Consider the following 16,858-nt stretch of genomic DNA (forward strand, 5'->3'; position numbering starts at 1 on the left):
TCACCGTGTGCCCAGCATATCACCTAATCTAGGTGATATGCTTCTGGTCATATATATATATTTCATCACTGCCCAACACTTAAATACAGTTATATATTTCATTGGTCACAAATTAGGGTCCCATCTAAGAATAACTCGTAGAAATCAGCTTTTCCATTGGTAATACGATAAAACATGAAAGAAATTCTCAATATTTAAATCTGATTGTTGTATTACAACTTCATAAGCGGATTTTTTTTAAAAAAAAATTACAACCACAATTATCGCGGACTCTTGAAAGTTTGATTCTATATGTGAAACACAGAGAGAAATTGCCTCTTCTCCCCTGCATTTAAACAAAAGACATTTTTTCTTTTAAGTAGATGATTCCCGCCGCGCTTTCATTGGTCACTTACAAATTGGAAATTTGCCACTTTAAACTAATACGGTGATACCGAAAAAAAAAATCGTTCATCGTCAATACATATTTTCCCGCAAGATTAAGAAACTCAAAGCTATTGACCGTACGTGATCGATAATTATTCAATCAAAGTTCTCCCGATTATATTAGAACAACCACTCTCTGAAAGTGCTTCGATATCTGACCCATTCAATATCTGAATGAACTTGCTTAAGCAATTCTGGAACTTCTCAGCTGACAGGCTTTTAAAGTTAGCATGTTCAGTTTGAGCAATTGTTTTTAATAGAGCAATATCGATTATTTTGCTCATTTCTTGAAAAATAACATAACAATACTAATAATACTAATAATATTTGATAGTATATCATGTTTATATTTGTGATCTGGTAACAGCCACGCATACTTCGAAAACAAAAGACTATCCTGTTTGAAACATTCCTCTCAAACATGCTATTTCAACTATGCTGTATTAATTGTTGTTACCGCAAGAACGAGCAGCTTGATAAGATTTCCTCTAATTTCTTTAAAATTTGAACCATAGTTTTATTTGTTTTCATTTTTGGTTTATCGATTTATTTATTTCTCTTCTTTGTTTTGTTTGTTGTTGTTGCTGTTTTTTTGTTGTTTTTTTGTTGTTTTTGTTTTTGTTTTTGTTTTTTTTTTTTTTCCGTTGCCCTTACACGTGATTGTTGGTCTAAAGTGTAAATACGTAGAAAATTGCTTTAGTATTTCGTACGAAAAATGGAAATATAGCGCATGTATATTGTGTAAGATTTTTATTTTCAAAACAGGGAAGTCCAAACCAACGCAAGGAATTGACAATCACTGCTAAAATCCTGAAATGCGTGGCGGGTGTCCAGAACGATCTGCCAAGAAATTATATTGATACGGTACGTTTTGGCAAATGGCGTTGATATGCCATTTAGCTCTAAGTGGTCATCGAGCATCCAAATTATATAGATATTTCTAATACCCGCAATAACATTATTCAGAATAATGCTTAGAGTGTTCGACTGGTGATTTCTGGTAGTAAAATGCATCATAAATAGTTGTGTTTACCAAACGACTTTTCCATTGTCTAAAGATTCCGTCCCAGCTAGCTAGAAGGCCAGCGGGCAGTTTACTTTGTTTATATTTCAGTCCGCCAAATCCTAAAAATACATGAAAAAAAAAAAAAGAATTGATGTCTGATCTCTTAATCAAGAATACTTAGGTCTACTGCTAAGCAATCCGACATGAATATGTGGCTAGCCAGTAAATTGTTCAATAGAAAAATTCCACAGGCTGCTTAATACTTGACACGGTATCCACAGGGAAAAAACACTTGCTTGATTACCCCGCTTCGGTACTCGTTTACAATTCTAATGCCCTTTTCACGACATCGTATTAAATCGTCGACAGATGCTATAACGGCCATCAGATATCTTCCAAAACGAAACGTGTCAATAACACAACTGACCAGGCGTTAAAACTCCGTATCTTCGATAACAAGAACTTTAAAAGTGCTGTTGTTGATCGTATACTCCTCTACAGTCAGCTCTTCTTGTTTCTGAAGGATTTGAAGCAAGACATTGACCACTTCGAACTTTGATGTCGCCCGATTTGTCGCTCCATCCCAATTCTCTTTGTCTGTGGGCATTCGTCTGACGTTTCGGTCGAGAGAACTTGAACTTGTTGTTGATGTGTATTTACTGGTTTTCAAAGCGTGCTCGGTTTCCTCCAGGATTTTATCCAGATTTGTTTTGACTCGTGATATCGCGTCGCGCTGGCCCGGTGAGCTTTGCATGGCCGTGCGACACAAGGAGTTATATACTGAATTAATTGTTCAGCACTTGTATCTCGCCTTGATTAAGGACCCGCTCTCTTTCCTAACCTCGGAAGTCAGTGTTGATATGTTAGCGTCGACCTTGCAGTGGATGGATACCTTTCGTTTAAGAAATAGCCTCTTTCGCCCTGAAGTATAATTCTGTAGTTTCTGACGACTTAAACGACTTACGAGGAAATTTTATATGTCTCAGCGCTATGCTACACCCAGAAATACTTCTATGTCTTACGCCAGTCATGAGGCAAATCCATGAATGACAGGCTCGTGAAAGAAATTCTTCGAGACCACACCGAGTCCGCCGTAGTACTTAAAAGCGGTCATTACAAATAAAGTGACTATTTAAAACGTGCGGGATAAATATATTTTTTGCAAGAAAAAGACAATATCAAAGATCGGCATTTTAATAAGATAACTGCGTAGCTTTTTTGCGGAGAAGAGATATATATTGATTACTGGTAGAATTGGTCAATCTTGTTGAACAGGGTATCTTTTTAAGAGATTTAGATTATTAAGGTACGTTGAGTTGTCATCGCTCCCTTTAGGTAAAACTAAGTTAAGGTCGTTCTATAGATTATTGAGTTTTAATTTCCATCAAAGGAGCCGAACTTTAGTCCCACGCGTATCGAATTCATAAGCTCTTCTGTTTTTCGGCAAAATCAAAACTATTTGTTTCAAACTATGTGCGTGTCGCAACTTCGTAAACTTGAAACAACTCGTACAATACATGCACGGTCTATTCTTAGCGGGAAGTACTTGATAAATATCTTAAAGCAATATCACTCTTTATTTTGTTTGTTAAACAAAAGCCCGTGCAAGTTGCCTTGCAAAAAGATTATATATATATTAAAATGAAATCAAGTTTACTTGAAGATTTCAAGTGTGACATTTGAAATCTGGCCGACATGCTGTTATTTAAGTCAGTGTAACATCACCAGATTCTAAGAGGTTAAAATAAAGAAATTTTTGCGACAATGAACCTACCATACATAGTATCCTTCGCTAGCTATGGTTTGAAAGGGAAGGTACGTTTTTTATTGGCGGGGGAGGGTGGGCCGGGGCTTCGGAGGGGAGGGTCATTAGTAAAGTTTTTACAAATTGGTGCGGGTCAAACCCGTTTTATTCGCAACCGGGGGAGGGTCACAGTTTCTTTTGGCAAGGAAAAAATTACTCCATGTCCCTTAGTTGACTCTTATTTGCTAACAAACACGCGAAGTGTATAGAAACCTAAAACTTGTATATACAAGCAAAGCTCCCAGTCAAGATTAATCTAAATTCTTTACAGGTGTCGAAATATTATTTCAAAAAACTATCTTGTCCCAACTAACATAATTGTCTCTCTCGACCCGTGCCCGCTTTCGACCATATTTTGACGGTGGTGATGTTTCCGCGTGGGGTTCTGGTATAAAATCAATCTCCGGTGACGATTCATTACTTACGCTACTCGGGCTTGAACCGACAACTCGATCTACTACATCACTTAGCTTTGCGAGTCAGTTTCAACCTCGGAAAGTGATGAGGTCACTTGTTGCTGCACATTTCTTAGCGGAAGCCGCCGAAGTTGTTGACACTCCATTGAATCGTACAGCAAGCTGCCAATGTGCGCTTTGATCATTGCGACCTTTTCAGCTTTTTTCCCTTTGAAGGTGATCTTGTGATGGGAAAAGTACAAGGATAGCTCGTCCACCCTCAAGGACGACAGCTTATCGGAGTTGTACAGTCCAACCCAGTCAATGTCGTTGTACTCCCGCTTCAGCCGTTCCATTCGCTCCCTTTCAGTCTCCTCTTTCTTCTTCTTGCGCATTTTTATCTGGGCAAGGTGCTCAACATACTCTGCCACAAGCTTTTCGGGGACAATGTATTTATCTGAAAACTTTCTAATAGCCTCACTGTCCCCACTGACTAGTTCACTTTCCTCAAATAATCGCTTAATCTGAGCAAGTTGCTCCATCTGACCTCATGAAATCCTCGCATTCACCACAAGTGCATTTCCCTCTTTCTATTCCTCGCACATGCTTGCCCATTTTCAAGTTTTCACCGTGCAATCACACACCACGCAATTACCCGCTTTGTGCACAGACGCGGTTATGTCAGTAACACTTCCGCTTAGTTATTATCACCTCCGGTTATTTTTGGCTTGAAGGAGGTGGGGGAGGATCAGATGTTTTTGTGTAGGTATTTGTGAAGGGTCATGCATTAATCCACTCTGGAAAGTGGGAGGGCCACGACTGTTTCTGCAAAACAATTTATACAATACCTCGACCGCCCCCCCCCCCCCCCCCCCCCCAAATAAAAAAAAAACATACCTTCCCTAAACTGTCAGTAGAGAAAAGGACAGGATCTTGGGAAGAAAAGGGAGAAAGCGACAACATTGGCGCCACAAATAAATACGGGAGGCCAACTTCAATAGAAAATCGCAAAGAATTCCGTATGGAGATCGAAAAGTGCATGTAAAGTAAATAGTGCACTCTAAAGTGTAAAAGGGATGGGGGCTGTATTGTGAATATGGACTTAGTGGTGGTCAGTACTTGGTAGGTGTCATTTTACAAATGCTTGACAGAAAGAACTTCAAGCTCTTCATGTCACGCGTCGTAAGGCATGCGAGTAATAGTCTGGCACACGAAATATCTAATTTCCTAGATTAATGATTTTTTTTCTCTCTTCTGTTCCAGTGGGATTTGGTTGAAATCTTTTTTCTAATATTAAACTTTCGGCTTGTTCTTCGACATGTGACCTCATTAACCTGACCATTTTTCTGCTGTGTAGATGTCTGTTTCCAAGAGAGATTTCAGAGAATGTAATTTCCCAGAATGTAAAAATTTTAAATGCGCACTTTTCTAAATGTGTTCCAACAAGACTCTGCAATAAAAAGAAATGCCTTACTTTGTGAGTACTAAGTTAATAAAGACCAACGACCTCCCAAATATTATACATTAGTCAGACGAAAATGTGTTTCAAAAGCTGAAAAATGTTCACAGGTTAATTAAGGTATCAGTATAACCCATTTGACCATCCGCGCGCGGTCCGCTCTAGCGTTCGTGGCTTTAACAAAAACCCATATAAACCGTATATTTACTGGAAGCTTAATAACTACAGATTATGACCTGACCTGTTTAAAACGGTAAAAATTTACCGTGTTTCGAAAATGTGAATATATTTACAAAGCTTCACGAACCCATAAATCAAGGTATACGCCGGCTAAATTTAGGTCGGAGAAAATGATTAACATGGCATCCGTTTCTTCACACATTGACCTCAAAAACCGTGTCTCAGATTTTTGGCACATGCGTTTGTTATTATTTTACAAGAGGATAAAGTTAGAAAAAGGAAAAAAATAGGACTGCCCGCGAGAAAAAGGCATAACTTTTTAATGAAAAGAGTAATCAGAATTCGCAGACACGGTTTTGTGGGCGTTCGTTCTGACAACATTCTCTCCGAATTTCAGCCAATTTGGTCCAGGGGCTGCCGACCTGGAACTCGAAATGCACGTACAACTCGCCTATTTTTTACTTTCGAGAAACAGAGAAAAAATAAAATTCGGCGGCATCCAAGTGTTATGAGATTATCACACCAAGGGAGACACCGCAGAGGAATCAACTTTCTGTATAACAATAGGACTATGACAGTTAACATGGAACAGGTACAAATTTCGGCGACGGCGCGCGGTAAATTATTCACCAGTGAATAAACCGCTTTTTCATGTGTGAAGTCAGAATTCCAAAGTTAGTAAACGTGAAATTATCTTTTGATTTACTATAATAGCGTTCGAAATTTTACGTATCGGTTGACTAATCTTCAAAATTATGACCATGTCACTGTTAACATGCCGAAGGTCCGTAGAAGGTTCCCGAGAAAATGCAAGCGCACAAAGGGAAACGCTGGAGAGGACGCCGTAAACGGGACTACATCGACTGATGTTGATGCAAAGGCAAAGATACTGGAAGAAATGACAATAGCTGGGTAAGAAAAAAAAAATGTTGCACTGCTGATTCTAATTTTGTACAATCGATCTGCCTGTCGATTTCGTCCACTTCTCTTCGTCAATCTCCTCTGCTTCGACAGTTTCTCGCAACAGTATTTTAGCGCGGCTTGCGCTCATTTCGGCTTGCTCGCTGGCTTCGTGATCGCGATCATTGTCGCGTTCATCCAGCAATTTTTCTTGATTGTAAAACGAACCCTTTGCCGCTTTCCGCTAATTTAGCGGCCCACTCTTTGTTGAAAGTGTTTTTCGCCTTCTTTGGCCTTCCTTTAGCCGATGAAAACGGGCAAGATCGCTCTGTCTTCTTCGAAGACATCCGGCACTGATTATGGCGCACGAATCGCGTGTCAACTCAGCATGATCTTGATGTCATGTGACTTCTTGCCTCGATAATTAATTCATTTGACAGAACTTGTCAACTCTCAATTAAGTAATTAATATGCAAAACAATCTTTCTCGCGCAATAACTAGCGGCAGATATAAGATTTTTTCGTGGAGTTTTTTTTATCTAAAAGATTACTTTAAGATTTATCCAACCGCGTAAAAAAGTAAAATTATGCAAAATTGCAAATTTTCCCCTCACTGATACCTTAAGTTAAAACTGCATGCATGTTAAAAGCTTTTCAAGTACCCATCACGTGATAATAGTCGCCTTTCAAGCGGAAAGGAGGACTTCAGGAAGACTTCACTGACAACTAAGCTGACAACTCAAACTCCAGGACTGAATATTTGACATATTGACGAACTTTTAGCTAGCTCGACTGGCTATAAAAAATGACATGAACTGAAGACTTGGTGTAAATGGTATGGACTAGTCTTATCACTGATCATAATCAGTCCAGCTCTATCTTGTATTGGTGATTAATTCTCCTGCAGACGTAATTGTCGCGGTATGTTTGACTTTGAATCAAAGATATTTTGGCGAGAGACACTGCACGTTCAGTTTAATCCGCTAAGAGGGTCAACGAATGTCGGATTAGATCATTCATTTTAGCACGCAAAGAGACCACCAAGCCCACACAGAATTCCAACCATTCCTTTAGAAATCTTGCGGCACTTCTCAACGACCTCAACGCTATGAAGCCATAAAAAAAATCAGCTTTTTCGTAGTAATGCACTGACTTGGATTAGCATGGTTAGCCGCTAAAGCTTTAAACAGCACCTTTACCTCAAATCTGCTTTCTGCACAATTACCATTACTTGTTAATCCGTTTTGCAGGCATTGTGGCTTGTAAGAACTTGTTAGCAACGGCCGGTAAGACAATTAAGAGCATTCAGAATCTGCTATCGCCAGACTTCTTAGCGAGCTGTTTTCAGTTCGTACACGCAATAAAAGGCAGCATCAAGAACAATACTGATTCGAACGAACACGTGTATCAAGAAAAACTTTTGGACTGAGATATTGTTTGAGATACTGAGACCATGTACTGTCTCACATATTGAAACCATGGAGGAATGCTCGTGAGTCAAGATATTTGGTTGGTACACAAAGTAACGTTTCGTCTCCTGCGTAAACTCTCTTCGTTAAAAGTCCCTATGAGTGTGCAGTGTTTCAGCGGTGCAATACAAATAATACCACAATCGACAAATTAAACGAACCCTACACGTAAGCACCCGTTCAAAGCACTTTTTTTTGGAGGGGGAGACAGGGAGTGAGAAAGGCAAAAAAAAAATCCTTCAAGAGATAAAGCGATAAACAGAATCATGTAAAGCAAGCCAAACAGAGCACACCTAGGGAGAAAAACGCAAAACAGCAACAAAAAAATAATTCATGCACCACCTGACCATGAAAAATAAATTCCTGCTCAGAAAAATTGCACTTCCCCTGCTCCCCTCCACCCTCCCCAAAAACATAATGGTCCATCGCTAATGAACAGTGTAATTACTGCTCAACTAATCTGATCCTTGGAAAATAAAAAGAGGAAAATATTGATTAACCCTTATCAGTTACAAGACCCGGAAAAAGGAAAGTTATGGTTTACAATCAAGATCAAAATAAACACTAAACACACCTCGGGAAACATGCTGTAGAGGGAAGAAAGGTAACGTACTGATTAGGCCTCCAAGCGAGGGGGCCATACAGCGCTTTTGTAATTTACACACAATTGAAAATTGCAGTGATCATTCCGGCTTCAAATGCTGTATTCTGTGATTCTGCGTTATACTAAGTTAATCTTTCGTATTTACTTAATCACTGAATCCAACTAGAAACAGAAAGTTTCACTTGTTTTGATCGCAATTTAGTTATACTAAAAAAAGTGTTTATCAACTTTCCTACGAAATATTGAAAGGCAACTGTCTGCAAGTGTACTTAAGAGACACTAAGACTAATATGAATAATTTATTCTACAAGAGCAAATACTGCGATCCCATCGTTTAGTAACGTGATTTGATTCAAGAAATCTCGTGTTACCAAGAGGAGAGTCCTCTCTTGACGGATAGTTGACGTTCAAGCTGTCATGATTTAAAAATTTGCTTTTTGCAATGGATAGAATGGTTACAAGGTGTCCTTCAGCCCATGAAATGACATTCGCATTTCACCGGTAGCATACTCAAATATGATTCGTAGTGAAAGGACGATGCTTTTTGCAAATCTGTGTTCTAATTCTTGTTCTTAGATTTGACGCGATTCTGAAGTAGTTTTACGTTAGCTCAGTCTAAAACCCATCCATATCGAGGATTCAGCATAAAACATGTTTCGGTTAAAAGATTATCTCTAGGCCTAGCAAACTATGTCAACAGGTCAGAACCTCGTGCATGCAAAACAGTTTTGTCACGCTACCATAACAAGACATTTTTTTTTAAATGTTTTTTTCAATTAAAGAATGAAACTGAGAAGCAATGCATCTTCTGGCTCTTTGTGTGGTTTACCATGTTAAGTAGAAAACAGACCATTAGCTAAGTTATAAATGAGTCATAAGAGAACCGGTAGTGAAAACTATAGGGAACATTTAACTGGATTTACGAACCATCCTCGCTCAAAGAAAAGCTATGGGAAAATTGAAATTACATTTTTAAAAAAAAAACAACAATACTTGACCCTTGGTGTGTACGTGTGTACATGTACCTTTATCATGCGTCATGAGATATGGGCGTGAATTCCAACACAGCAGACCAACTCGTGAGTACCCAAAGCGACAGTGACTTGTTTCTTTTGGTCAACCGATTGAAAAAGAATTAGGTACAATTATCTAACGCATTAACATACTAGAACAAAATGCACTTGAGCATTTGTTTTCTTTTACTCTGGAGCAAGGCTCAATGTTTTGTTTAGAAACAAGCCTGTGTTTTCAGAACATCAAAGGTTCAATAAACTACCAAATGTCTTTTACATATTTACATCTTAGGAGCGGAAGATTTTAAGGCTGTAAAACCGTTGACTCTTATCTATCATCATGGCTAACATGATCTTGCGGGTTCATCTAATTTAACCATTTACAGAATAAAGGTCCATCACAGTTTGATGTCCCGATTGAAATCAATGCAGCTTCGGGAATCAATAGCCCCAAGCTAGGAGCTTTATTGAAATACACAAGTTGGCCATCGATCAGTTCAGTCAGTTTCACAGCCCCTTATCTTTGCTAATAGCAACAATAAATCGTTCTGATTTCCTTGATTATGAAGCGCCTTTGCCTTCTAAAGAAACTAATTACAACCAAGAAGTTCAGTCCGCATGTTGCACAGTGATGACAACTGTCTAACCATGCTTGCTATAACTCTGTGTCTTCAAGCACGTGTACCTTGAAACGGTACCCATTCATGGTGTATTCCTTGATCGTTTGCACTTCTTGTACCTGCAGAATTTGTACCAGTAAATGAGCCACCTTGTCTAGTTTGGCTCTGTTGTTGTGTCGTGGCGTGTGTTCATTGTAAAGTTCTGTTAACTCGTCGAATCTCGAGCTGGGTAGCTTTGCAAATTGTTGTTCCCTAGTTTGTTTAGCAGCGCCGATCTTCGACCGGCGTAGAAAGAAAGCGGCATTTTCCAAGCTTGTCTTTAAGTTTGTTGAGGGCATTCCTCTATAAAGGAAGTTCTGGCCGTCTGTTTCGGCAGCAGATGAGCCAACAATTCCTCCGAATGACGATGGAAATTTTCTGCGTCCAAGAGATTGTACTTTAACTATTGGTACGAAAAGTCTGATCCAAATGTCTCCTTGACTGCCGGTTATCAAATTTTACGCATGCAGTTTGCCCACTTTCCTTTGTTTATCTCGCTGTGATCATCTTCCGGAGCATCTTGACAGAACAGAAGAATCTTGACCTCTGCCGACTAGAGTAAGCCTTTACCTTGACCAAAGAAGATAGGTTCACGGTTAGCTTTTAGCAGATTGCTATCACTATATAAATACCCATGTGTCACAAATCGCGATGCGTGCTGAATCCAATATAATACAATGCTGTCTCGAAACAGCCAGGAGAAAAATGTACCCTCGGCATCCAAACGTTTCAGTAATTACCTCGTTCGAAAATGTCGTTGACCTGTTTTTCGGCTGCTAAACGGTGAATGGGCACCTTTGTAAAGTTATCCCTAATGAGGTGTTGCGTGAAAACAGGTAATAAAACGTTGCGGTCGGCTGCAATGAATAGGTCTTGTGTAAGGTAAAGCTAAACAAAAGCAAATTAGCCCTTGCGGAGTGTAGAGTTCAATACGTGATTATCCATGCAGGCCTCTTTTATCACAATCACAGATGGAAATATGGAATTTTACTGACTTCGTTTCAATGCGCCGGCATTTAGTCGTTCTAATTTTCCTAAATCACCTGGAATAATCTAATCCTTTAGCATCTGGCAATAGTTAGACAAATGCTTTTAGGAAATACCCAGGCAAAAGAACAGAAAACATGACTGGAATGTGTTCAAATTGAAAGTGAACCATTGGCGTAAAAGATATAAACATCAACATGAAAAGCCATTGTCATAGCATGCCTTGAGGCAAGCATGCAGAGTAATTTTGTTATCAACACGAAACAAGTTTGTGACGAAATTCATTTGGAGAGCGAATCGGTGATATTTAGCGCATATTTTTCACCAGCAAACAAATACCTTATTCTATTATCTTGAACAGTCAGATAAATTTTTTCATTTATAGACTTACGAGCTGAAATGCGTATCTTATCTGCATATATTAGAAAACAGAACATACAATTGGTCTTTATATATAGCAAGGTATCAAAAATTCTTGAATGTTATTCTTTTTTTGACGTTAATGTAAGTAGAGTAAATGCGTAAACTACTAAACGGAAAACGTTCAGCGAGGTCAATTCCGACTATTTTTTGCTTAAAAGTTGGGATTAATGGATTTTACTATTGATCTGCTTGAGCAAACCTCCAAGATATTTCCTTTGTCGCTGCACTGGAAGGGAAGGTTAATCTAACTGTGATATCGATTAAAGACAGCTATGAATCAAAGGTTACAAAAGGGGCGGGAAATGTTATTTGACGAAATCTTTCAGGTCTGCCAACTGAGGACATATTCTAAGCATGCTGAAGTTATCGAACGAGGTATCATAACAAAGTTGGAAAATTCGCTCGATCCTTCTGAAGAGTGCAAGTATTTTACTGACTGACGAGCAGACCGCAAGGTCTGTGATAAGCGATATTTTGAGACGAGACTGAGCTCGAGCTGTGAGTAGACAATGTTGACGTAAAACGAGAACGTTCCATGAGTGTTCTCGTGAAAAATGATCTCCAAAGTAGCCACTTGCACTGTGGTTATGAAGTCATTGAACTAGCATGAGGTCTATTGGGAAAATGTTGCCGGTAACAAGGTAATTCAATAAGTAGTTTAAAAAGGTGTTTATTTTCTTATAATGACTCTTAAAATTGCTGGTAATGCTTCCACGCGATAATTCAAGATAAACTCTGCACCTGAAAGTTAGGTATTTATTTTTCTTCTTTTTCTCGGGTTACTTTCCTAAGAGATAAACTGAAATAATATTGTCTGCCAAACATGACAGAAAAATATTCTTCTGAATAAAAGAAACTGTTTTGATGTTTAGTGCAATGTTTGGAAAAAGTGATTCGCCGAAACTAATTCAGACCACACAGGCGGGACCAATCAGAGTTATTCTTTTCATCATGAACCGGTTGGCTTCGGTGGCGGCAGAATATCACAATCCGTCGTGTTTTGGATACTGCACTATAAGTTATTTCGTTAGATCACTTAATATCTTTCGCAATGACAGTTAGGGAGCAGGAGTTTTCGCGAATTAAATGTGTCAGGGCCGTAGTCTTCACCGATGTCGATGCCGGTTCAGTGTGTACATGCAGTACTACCCTCAATAAAATACGTACCCTATCATTGATTATCCTACCTTTCAGCTTCTCTTCTATCTGTCCCCCGTGCTCAGAAGGCGAAACGACTGTCCCGTTTTACTGGTTTTTAATAGCTTGGAGAACGCGGATTTCTCAAGACAATTACGCAAGACTAAAAGTGAAAACTGGTAAGGCTACACAAGAGCGTGTTTTGGGCGTAAAAGTGTGCGTGCTTGTTTGTTTATCATGACGTCAGGCGCGCATCCAGACAATAAATGGTGACAGATTTCCGAAACAACGAGCACCTCGAAATCCGGAGCCATACCCTCCAACAGGAAATGTTTTGGATTTTAACTCCCCAAAAGTTCCTGACTTCTGATCTGAGTCATTCCGTCTGAAAAAAATCTGACCGATCTCTCTAAATGGAAAGCAAAACCTCACGTCCGCACACATTTCGTCATCATTGTCCACAATTTCACGCAAAACTTTTCTTCAATGCCATCTTTGCTGTGTTACTAACAGAAAGAAACACACCCCTACAGGAAGACTTGAAAAAGGTAAATCCACAACTCAGGAAGAGTCCACGCACATGAATAGTTGACAACCGCCACGTTGTTACGTCGCACTATTGTTTCGCGCATTTCCAAAAGTGGCATTGTGCCGGGCTGTAGGCGGTGGAGACCGGTATGGTTCGGTTCCTGTACATTGACGCCACGAAAATTTTAACTGTGAGGAGATTAGTAGAACATGAGGTAAAAACAGGAAGTCAGCCTTAAACTCACAATTCTCTTCTCCCACACAGCACCAATCCATGGTCTGGCTTGAACTTCAGTACTCAGTGACCGAGCGAGGGACAGAGAAGGGCTGGTAGCCAGAATAAAGCTGCGTTAAAAGAGGATACATGATGGTCACATGTCACCCACCGTAAAATAAAGAAAAGGGAAATAATACTAAGCGAAACGAAAAGAAAACCACTTTGATATAAATCAGATCATCCGCGGCAGGGATTTAACCGATCTTTGTTGCTATTTCTGTAATAAGACTTTATTTTTTAGTACTTATAAAGTATTCAACTTCCGCATTCAGGAATTATTTTAGGACCTGGAACGTTCTTTCGGCTCAGTCTGAGCGACTGATTAGTTACATGACAACAAAAGGAACAATCAGAAATGATTCATTGTCACAATAAATGACACTATTTATAAGAATATTTATAAAAATATTCATTCCGCCTGTGTTCTCCAACTTTAGAACAGGGTCAGCAGTGTACTCCCGTTCTTCACGTGATTTCACTCAACAATTTTGAGGTTTTTATGTCGCTTAGTCAAGCAGAGGTGATTGTCTCTCTCTTTTGTTTTCTCAGGAAATAAATTATCCAGTAATGTATATTTCTAAATCTTCCTCCGAAACTTCGATCGGACAAACGAGACCGAACGACGCCATTTTGGCTGATAGTGTATACCGCACTAGTAGACCTATACTTTAGTTCTGGTCACGTCCTAGTGCAACGGGGAACGCTTTCCAGACTCAAATAGTGAAAGTCCATGAGTGGGCAGCAACATTACTCCCGCCTAAGAAACAGAGATTTACTCAATACATGTTTTATTTATAATACAAAAGCTTTCTTCAATTGCATAACTTTGAACTTATTACCTCTATTTACTGTAGTGCCGAGATACTTTCTGGATGGAATCACTGCATATGGTGATGCTTATTTATACACAGAAGCGCATCCATTTCAGTCGCAAAGATACCTATAAAATGAGAATGCAGCTTGCAGTACTTCACTGGGTATGTACCACAACACTTTTGATTTGTATTCATGTCAGGCTTCACAAAAGTGGAAAACATAGACAGAGGATAAGGAACGTCCACACAGGGACACTCTTTCTTTTCATTTTAATAGAAATTGCCTTACAGACTGGTAACTGCAGAGCCCATGACCATGGGCTCCGGGTAACTGTTAATTATTACTATTATTAAAATTATTATCGTTATTATCATCACCATCAGCTTCCCGGTGGCGGAGGGGGAGATTCCCATATGAAAAGGTCAGGGGTGCTTGCCGCAAATTTTGAAAAAAAAGAAACCCTAAGAGTTACCAGGATCCAATGTTGTGGGCGTGGCTTGCAATTCTTTTCACCCTCGAGAAGTCCCAATTGTAAAATAAAACATTGTGTCCTGTCAAATTTAATTTTGGCTTAGTAATCTAAAAGGTATTGCAAAAGTTCCCGCTGTGGACCTTATGAGACTGAACACCCTAAGACGAACCAAAAGTACTTTTTTAACCCCAAAAAAGGTACAACAAGCACCCCTGTCCTTTTTACATGGGAGTTCCCCCCCCCCCCTCCTGGGTTTGTTCCCTTTATTGAAAAATAAATAAGCTAACTGAAGAAAGCACCAACGGACAGTTGCATCTGAAGTACTTGACCCGTTCTTGGTTGCTGTAGTATGTTTTATTTTCCTGTTCTATTTCAATTCTTTAGAATGAGAATGTGCTGCGTGAAGCCACATCTGAACAGGACCATCAGACCAGTCGCCAACCGGACAGAATTGTCCCGCATAGGGTACTGTCAGACAAAACCTACGAGTTCAAGGATGGCATATGGAGAACTTTTTATAATTCATTGTAACACAGTCCGTTGATTGAAGGCTGACGAGTGTAAAACTAGAATCCTGTAGATTTGGATGCCGTGCCAAACTTTGTATCAAGGAAAAAAAAAAAGAAGTACTCTTGCAGAAGTCGTTGACAGTGTACTGGAAAAAAAAAAGGTTCACCATGTCAACTAACTGTTAAACTACATTGATTTGTTGGGCTGAAAGCGAATAGTGAGGTCTATCCATGATGAAACTCACGCACACAAGAAAGAGCATGTTTGGTAATATCGCTTTTCACGAGCGACGATGCCCTTGATAGGATACGCTAGGCTAGGGTAGGCCACCTATCACGAATGTCCTTTATCACGCAATGTGGCATAACCTCTCTAACGTCGTCAATAAGGCAACCCAATTGTTGTTTCTTCTCCAGATACGTTGGGTTGTCCCAAAGCCCGTTGTCCTTAAGGGTCTTCCAGTACTACTTGTAGTCTTTTCGCCTTTTTGTATGATTTGTTATACGCGCATCACACTATCCGTTTGGTTTGAAATCAGAAGATGCGATGCACGGAGCTCGCAGACAGAAGTCACAGGCTGACTCTGAAACTTGTGGCGGCGCGGCCACGCCGGACTCATTGTTGTCGACGGCCTCGTCGTTTCTTTGAGGAAAAAGACGAACAGGTGATGGCCGTAGTGGTTCTTCATACAGTGGTGCGGCAAGCGCTTCCTCGCTGCAAAAAAAAAAAAAAAAAATATTTTGGAATAAAAATTCGGATGGAAGTGAACAGGGGCAACTCAAGGGTACGGTACGATGAGTCTTGCACACAACTTGTTGAGATAATTCCATATTGTTACAGAGAAATTAACTTACATGAATGGAATTGTTCAAGTTTGCATATCCTAGAATTATCCACTTGATCATATGTAGTTTATGTGATACATATCAGTGGTACAAATCTATGACAACCGGAGACCATGTCATAATAGCCAAATCTTTGGGAAACTAAACCCAAAATTTCGATTTTGTTCCCTCATCAGCAACATTTCACGTTGCTATTCCCCCGAGCAGAAATTCCCACTACTCTAATAAAAGTACATGAACGGATACAAATCCACATTGAACGCTTTAGGTATCGCCGGAAGCAGAATGATGTAACCTTCGACACCGGGAAATCAAGTTCCATTTGTTTATCACTAAGAAAAAGTGCACAATTCGAAAACTTTTGCTCTCTCAAAACGGTCAAATTATTCTCAAACAGTTTTTCTGCTTTTGTCGCTGGCTGAAGTCTTTCCTGCAATCGAGTTTGCAATCTTTTTCGAGAAGCCGAGTTTATGAAGGAGAGATAAGTTGTAAATGGAATGTTCGAACTATAGTCTACTACTTTGGATGCGTCGTACGGACACAACTTCGCAGGCCACCTCTGGAATTTCTTGAAGGGGGCGAATAACCTCATCCTTTTTGCTTTCGTCAATCTCGAGAGTCACGTACGAACGAAGGCAACAAAAACACTTGTGAAATACAGCTGTAGAGGCTAACAAACGATACAGTGAGAATCGATGTAACAGAAAAAAATATGTACTTACCCGCACGCGTTTTCCATTGGCATTGTCAGCTCCACTTAACATTGTACAAGCTCTTTGCACGCGTCAGATATTTCAGATTTGAAAAAAATAGTTTTGGAATGACGGCCTTTATAAGTCTTTGTAAGCACTGTGCACAGTAATAGCAGATATAAGAGACCTGTGCGTATCGCGCGCCCCGGAGATGTTGACAGCTCCGTGTCTAGAGTGAAATGACCGACTACTCGCC

General features: G+C 39.6%; 2 protein-coding genes and 2 long non-coding RNA genes across 5 annotated transcripts; 1 reads left to right on the top strand and 3 right to left on the bottom strand.

The window, feature by feature from the left end:
- Nucleotides 1-3,324: 3,324 nt before the first annotated feature.
- On the bottom strand, nt 3,325-4,482 carry LOC149116530 (uncharacterized). Its single transcript, XM_089283733.1, has one exon. The coding sequence runs from the start codon at nt 4,171-4,173 to the stop codon at nt 3,703-3,705; it is 471 nt and encodes a 156-aa protein (XP_089139859.1). The 5' UTR covers nt 4,174-4,482; the 3' UTR covers nt 3,325-3,702.
- Nucleotides 4,483-8,325: 3,843 nt separating this feature from the next.
- LOC110051389 (uncharacterized) lies at nt 8,326-12,647 on the bottom strand. Its single transcript, XR_016205758.1, has 2 exons — nt 12,513-12,647; nt 8,326-10,485 (listed from the first exon to the last, which is right to left on the bottom strand). It is a non-coding gene; the product is annotated as an uncharacterized LOC110051389 (long non-coding RNA).
- A 228-nt stretch (nt 12,648-12,875) lies between these two features.
- On the top strand, nt 12,876-15,195 carry LOC149116531 (uncharacterized). Of its 2 annotated transcripts, none has more exons than XM_089283736.1 (3): nt 12,876-13,010; nt 14,122-14,244; nt 14,940-15,195. In XM_089283736.1, the coding sequence occupies exons 1-3, from the start codon at nt 12,876-12,878 to the stop codon at nt 15,084-15,086; spliced, it is 405 nt and encodes a 134-aa protein (XP_089139862.1). In that variant the 3' UTR covers nt 15,087-15,195. The 2 variants fall into 2 exon arrangements, with proteins under 2 accessions (XP_089139862.1, XP_089139863.1); XM_089283737.1 differs by lacking the exon at nt 12,876-13,010 and adding an exon at nt 13,137-13,205.
- Nucleotides 14,315-16,811, bottom strand: LOC149116532 (uncharacterized). Its single transcript, XR_016205739.1, has 2 exons — nt 16,633-16,811; nt 14,315-15,779 (listed from the first exon to the last, which is right to left on the bottom strand). It is a non-coding gene; the product is annotated as an uncharacterized LOC149116532 (long non-coding RNA).
- Nucleotides 16,812-16,858: the final 47 nt, after the last annotated feature.

Source organism: Orbicella faveolata, unplaced genomic scaffold, assembly GCF_042242905.1.
Source record: "Orbicella faveolata isolate gen_17 unplaced genomic scaffold, um_ofav_v1 contig_12, whole genome shotgun sequence".
Taxonomy (NCBI): Eukaryota; Metazoa; Cnidaria; class Anthozoa; order Scleractinia; family Merulinidae; genus Orbicella; species Orbicella faveolata.

Bases quoted from the DNA above. Each gene is read 5' to 3' on its own strand.
- LOC149116531 (XM_089283736.1), top strand. From the start codon at position 12,876: ATGGAAAGCAAAACCTCACGTCCGCACACATTTCGTCATCATTGTCCA. The intron at 13,011-14,121 runs GTAAATCCACAA...TATTTACTGTAG, and splicing joins TACAGGAAGACTTGAAAAAG to TGCCGAGATACTTTCTGGAT. The intron at 14,245-14,939 runs GTATGTACCACA...TCAATTCTTTAG, and splicing joins AGCTTGCAGTACTTCACTGG to AATGAGAATGTGCTGCGTGA.
- LOC149116530 (XM_089283733.1), bottom strand. From the start codon at position 4,173: ATGGAGCAACTTGCTCAGATTAAGCGATTATTTGAGGAAAGTGAACTA.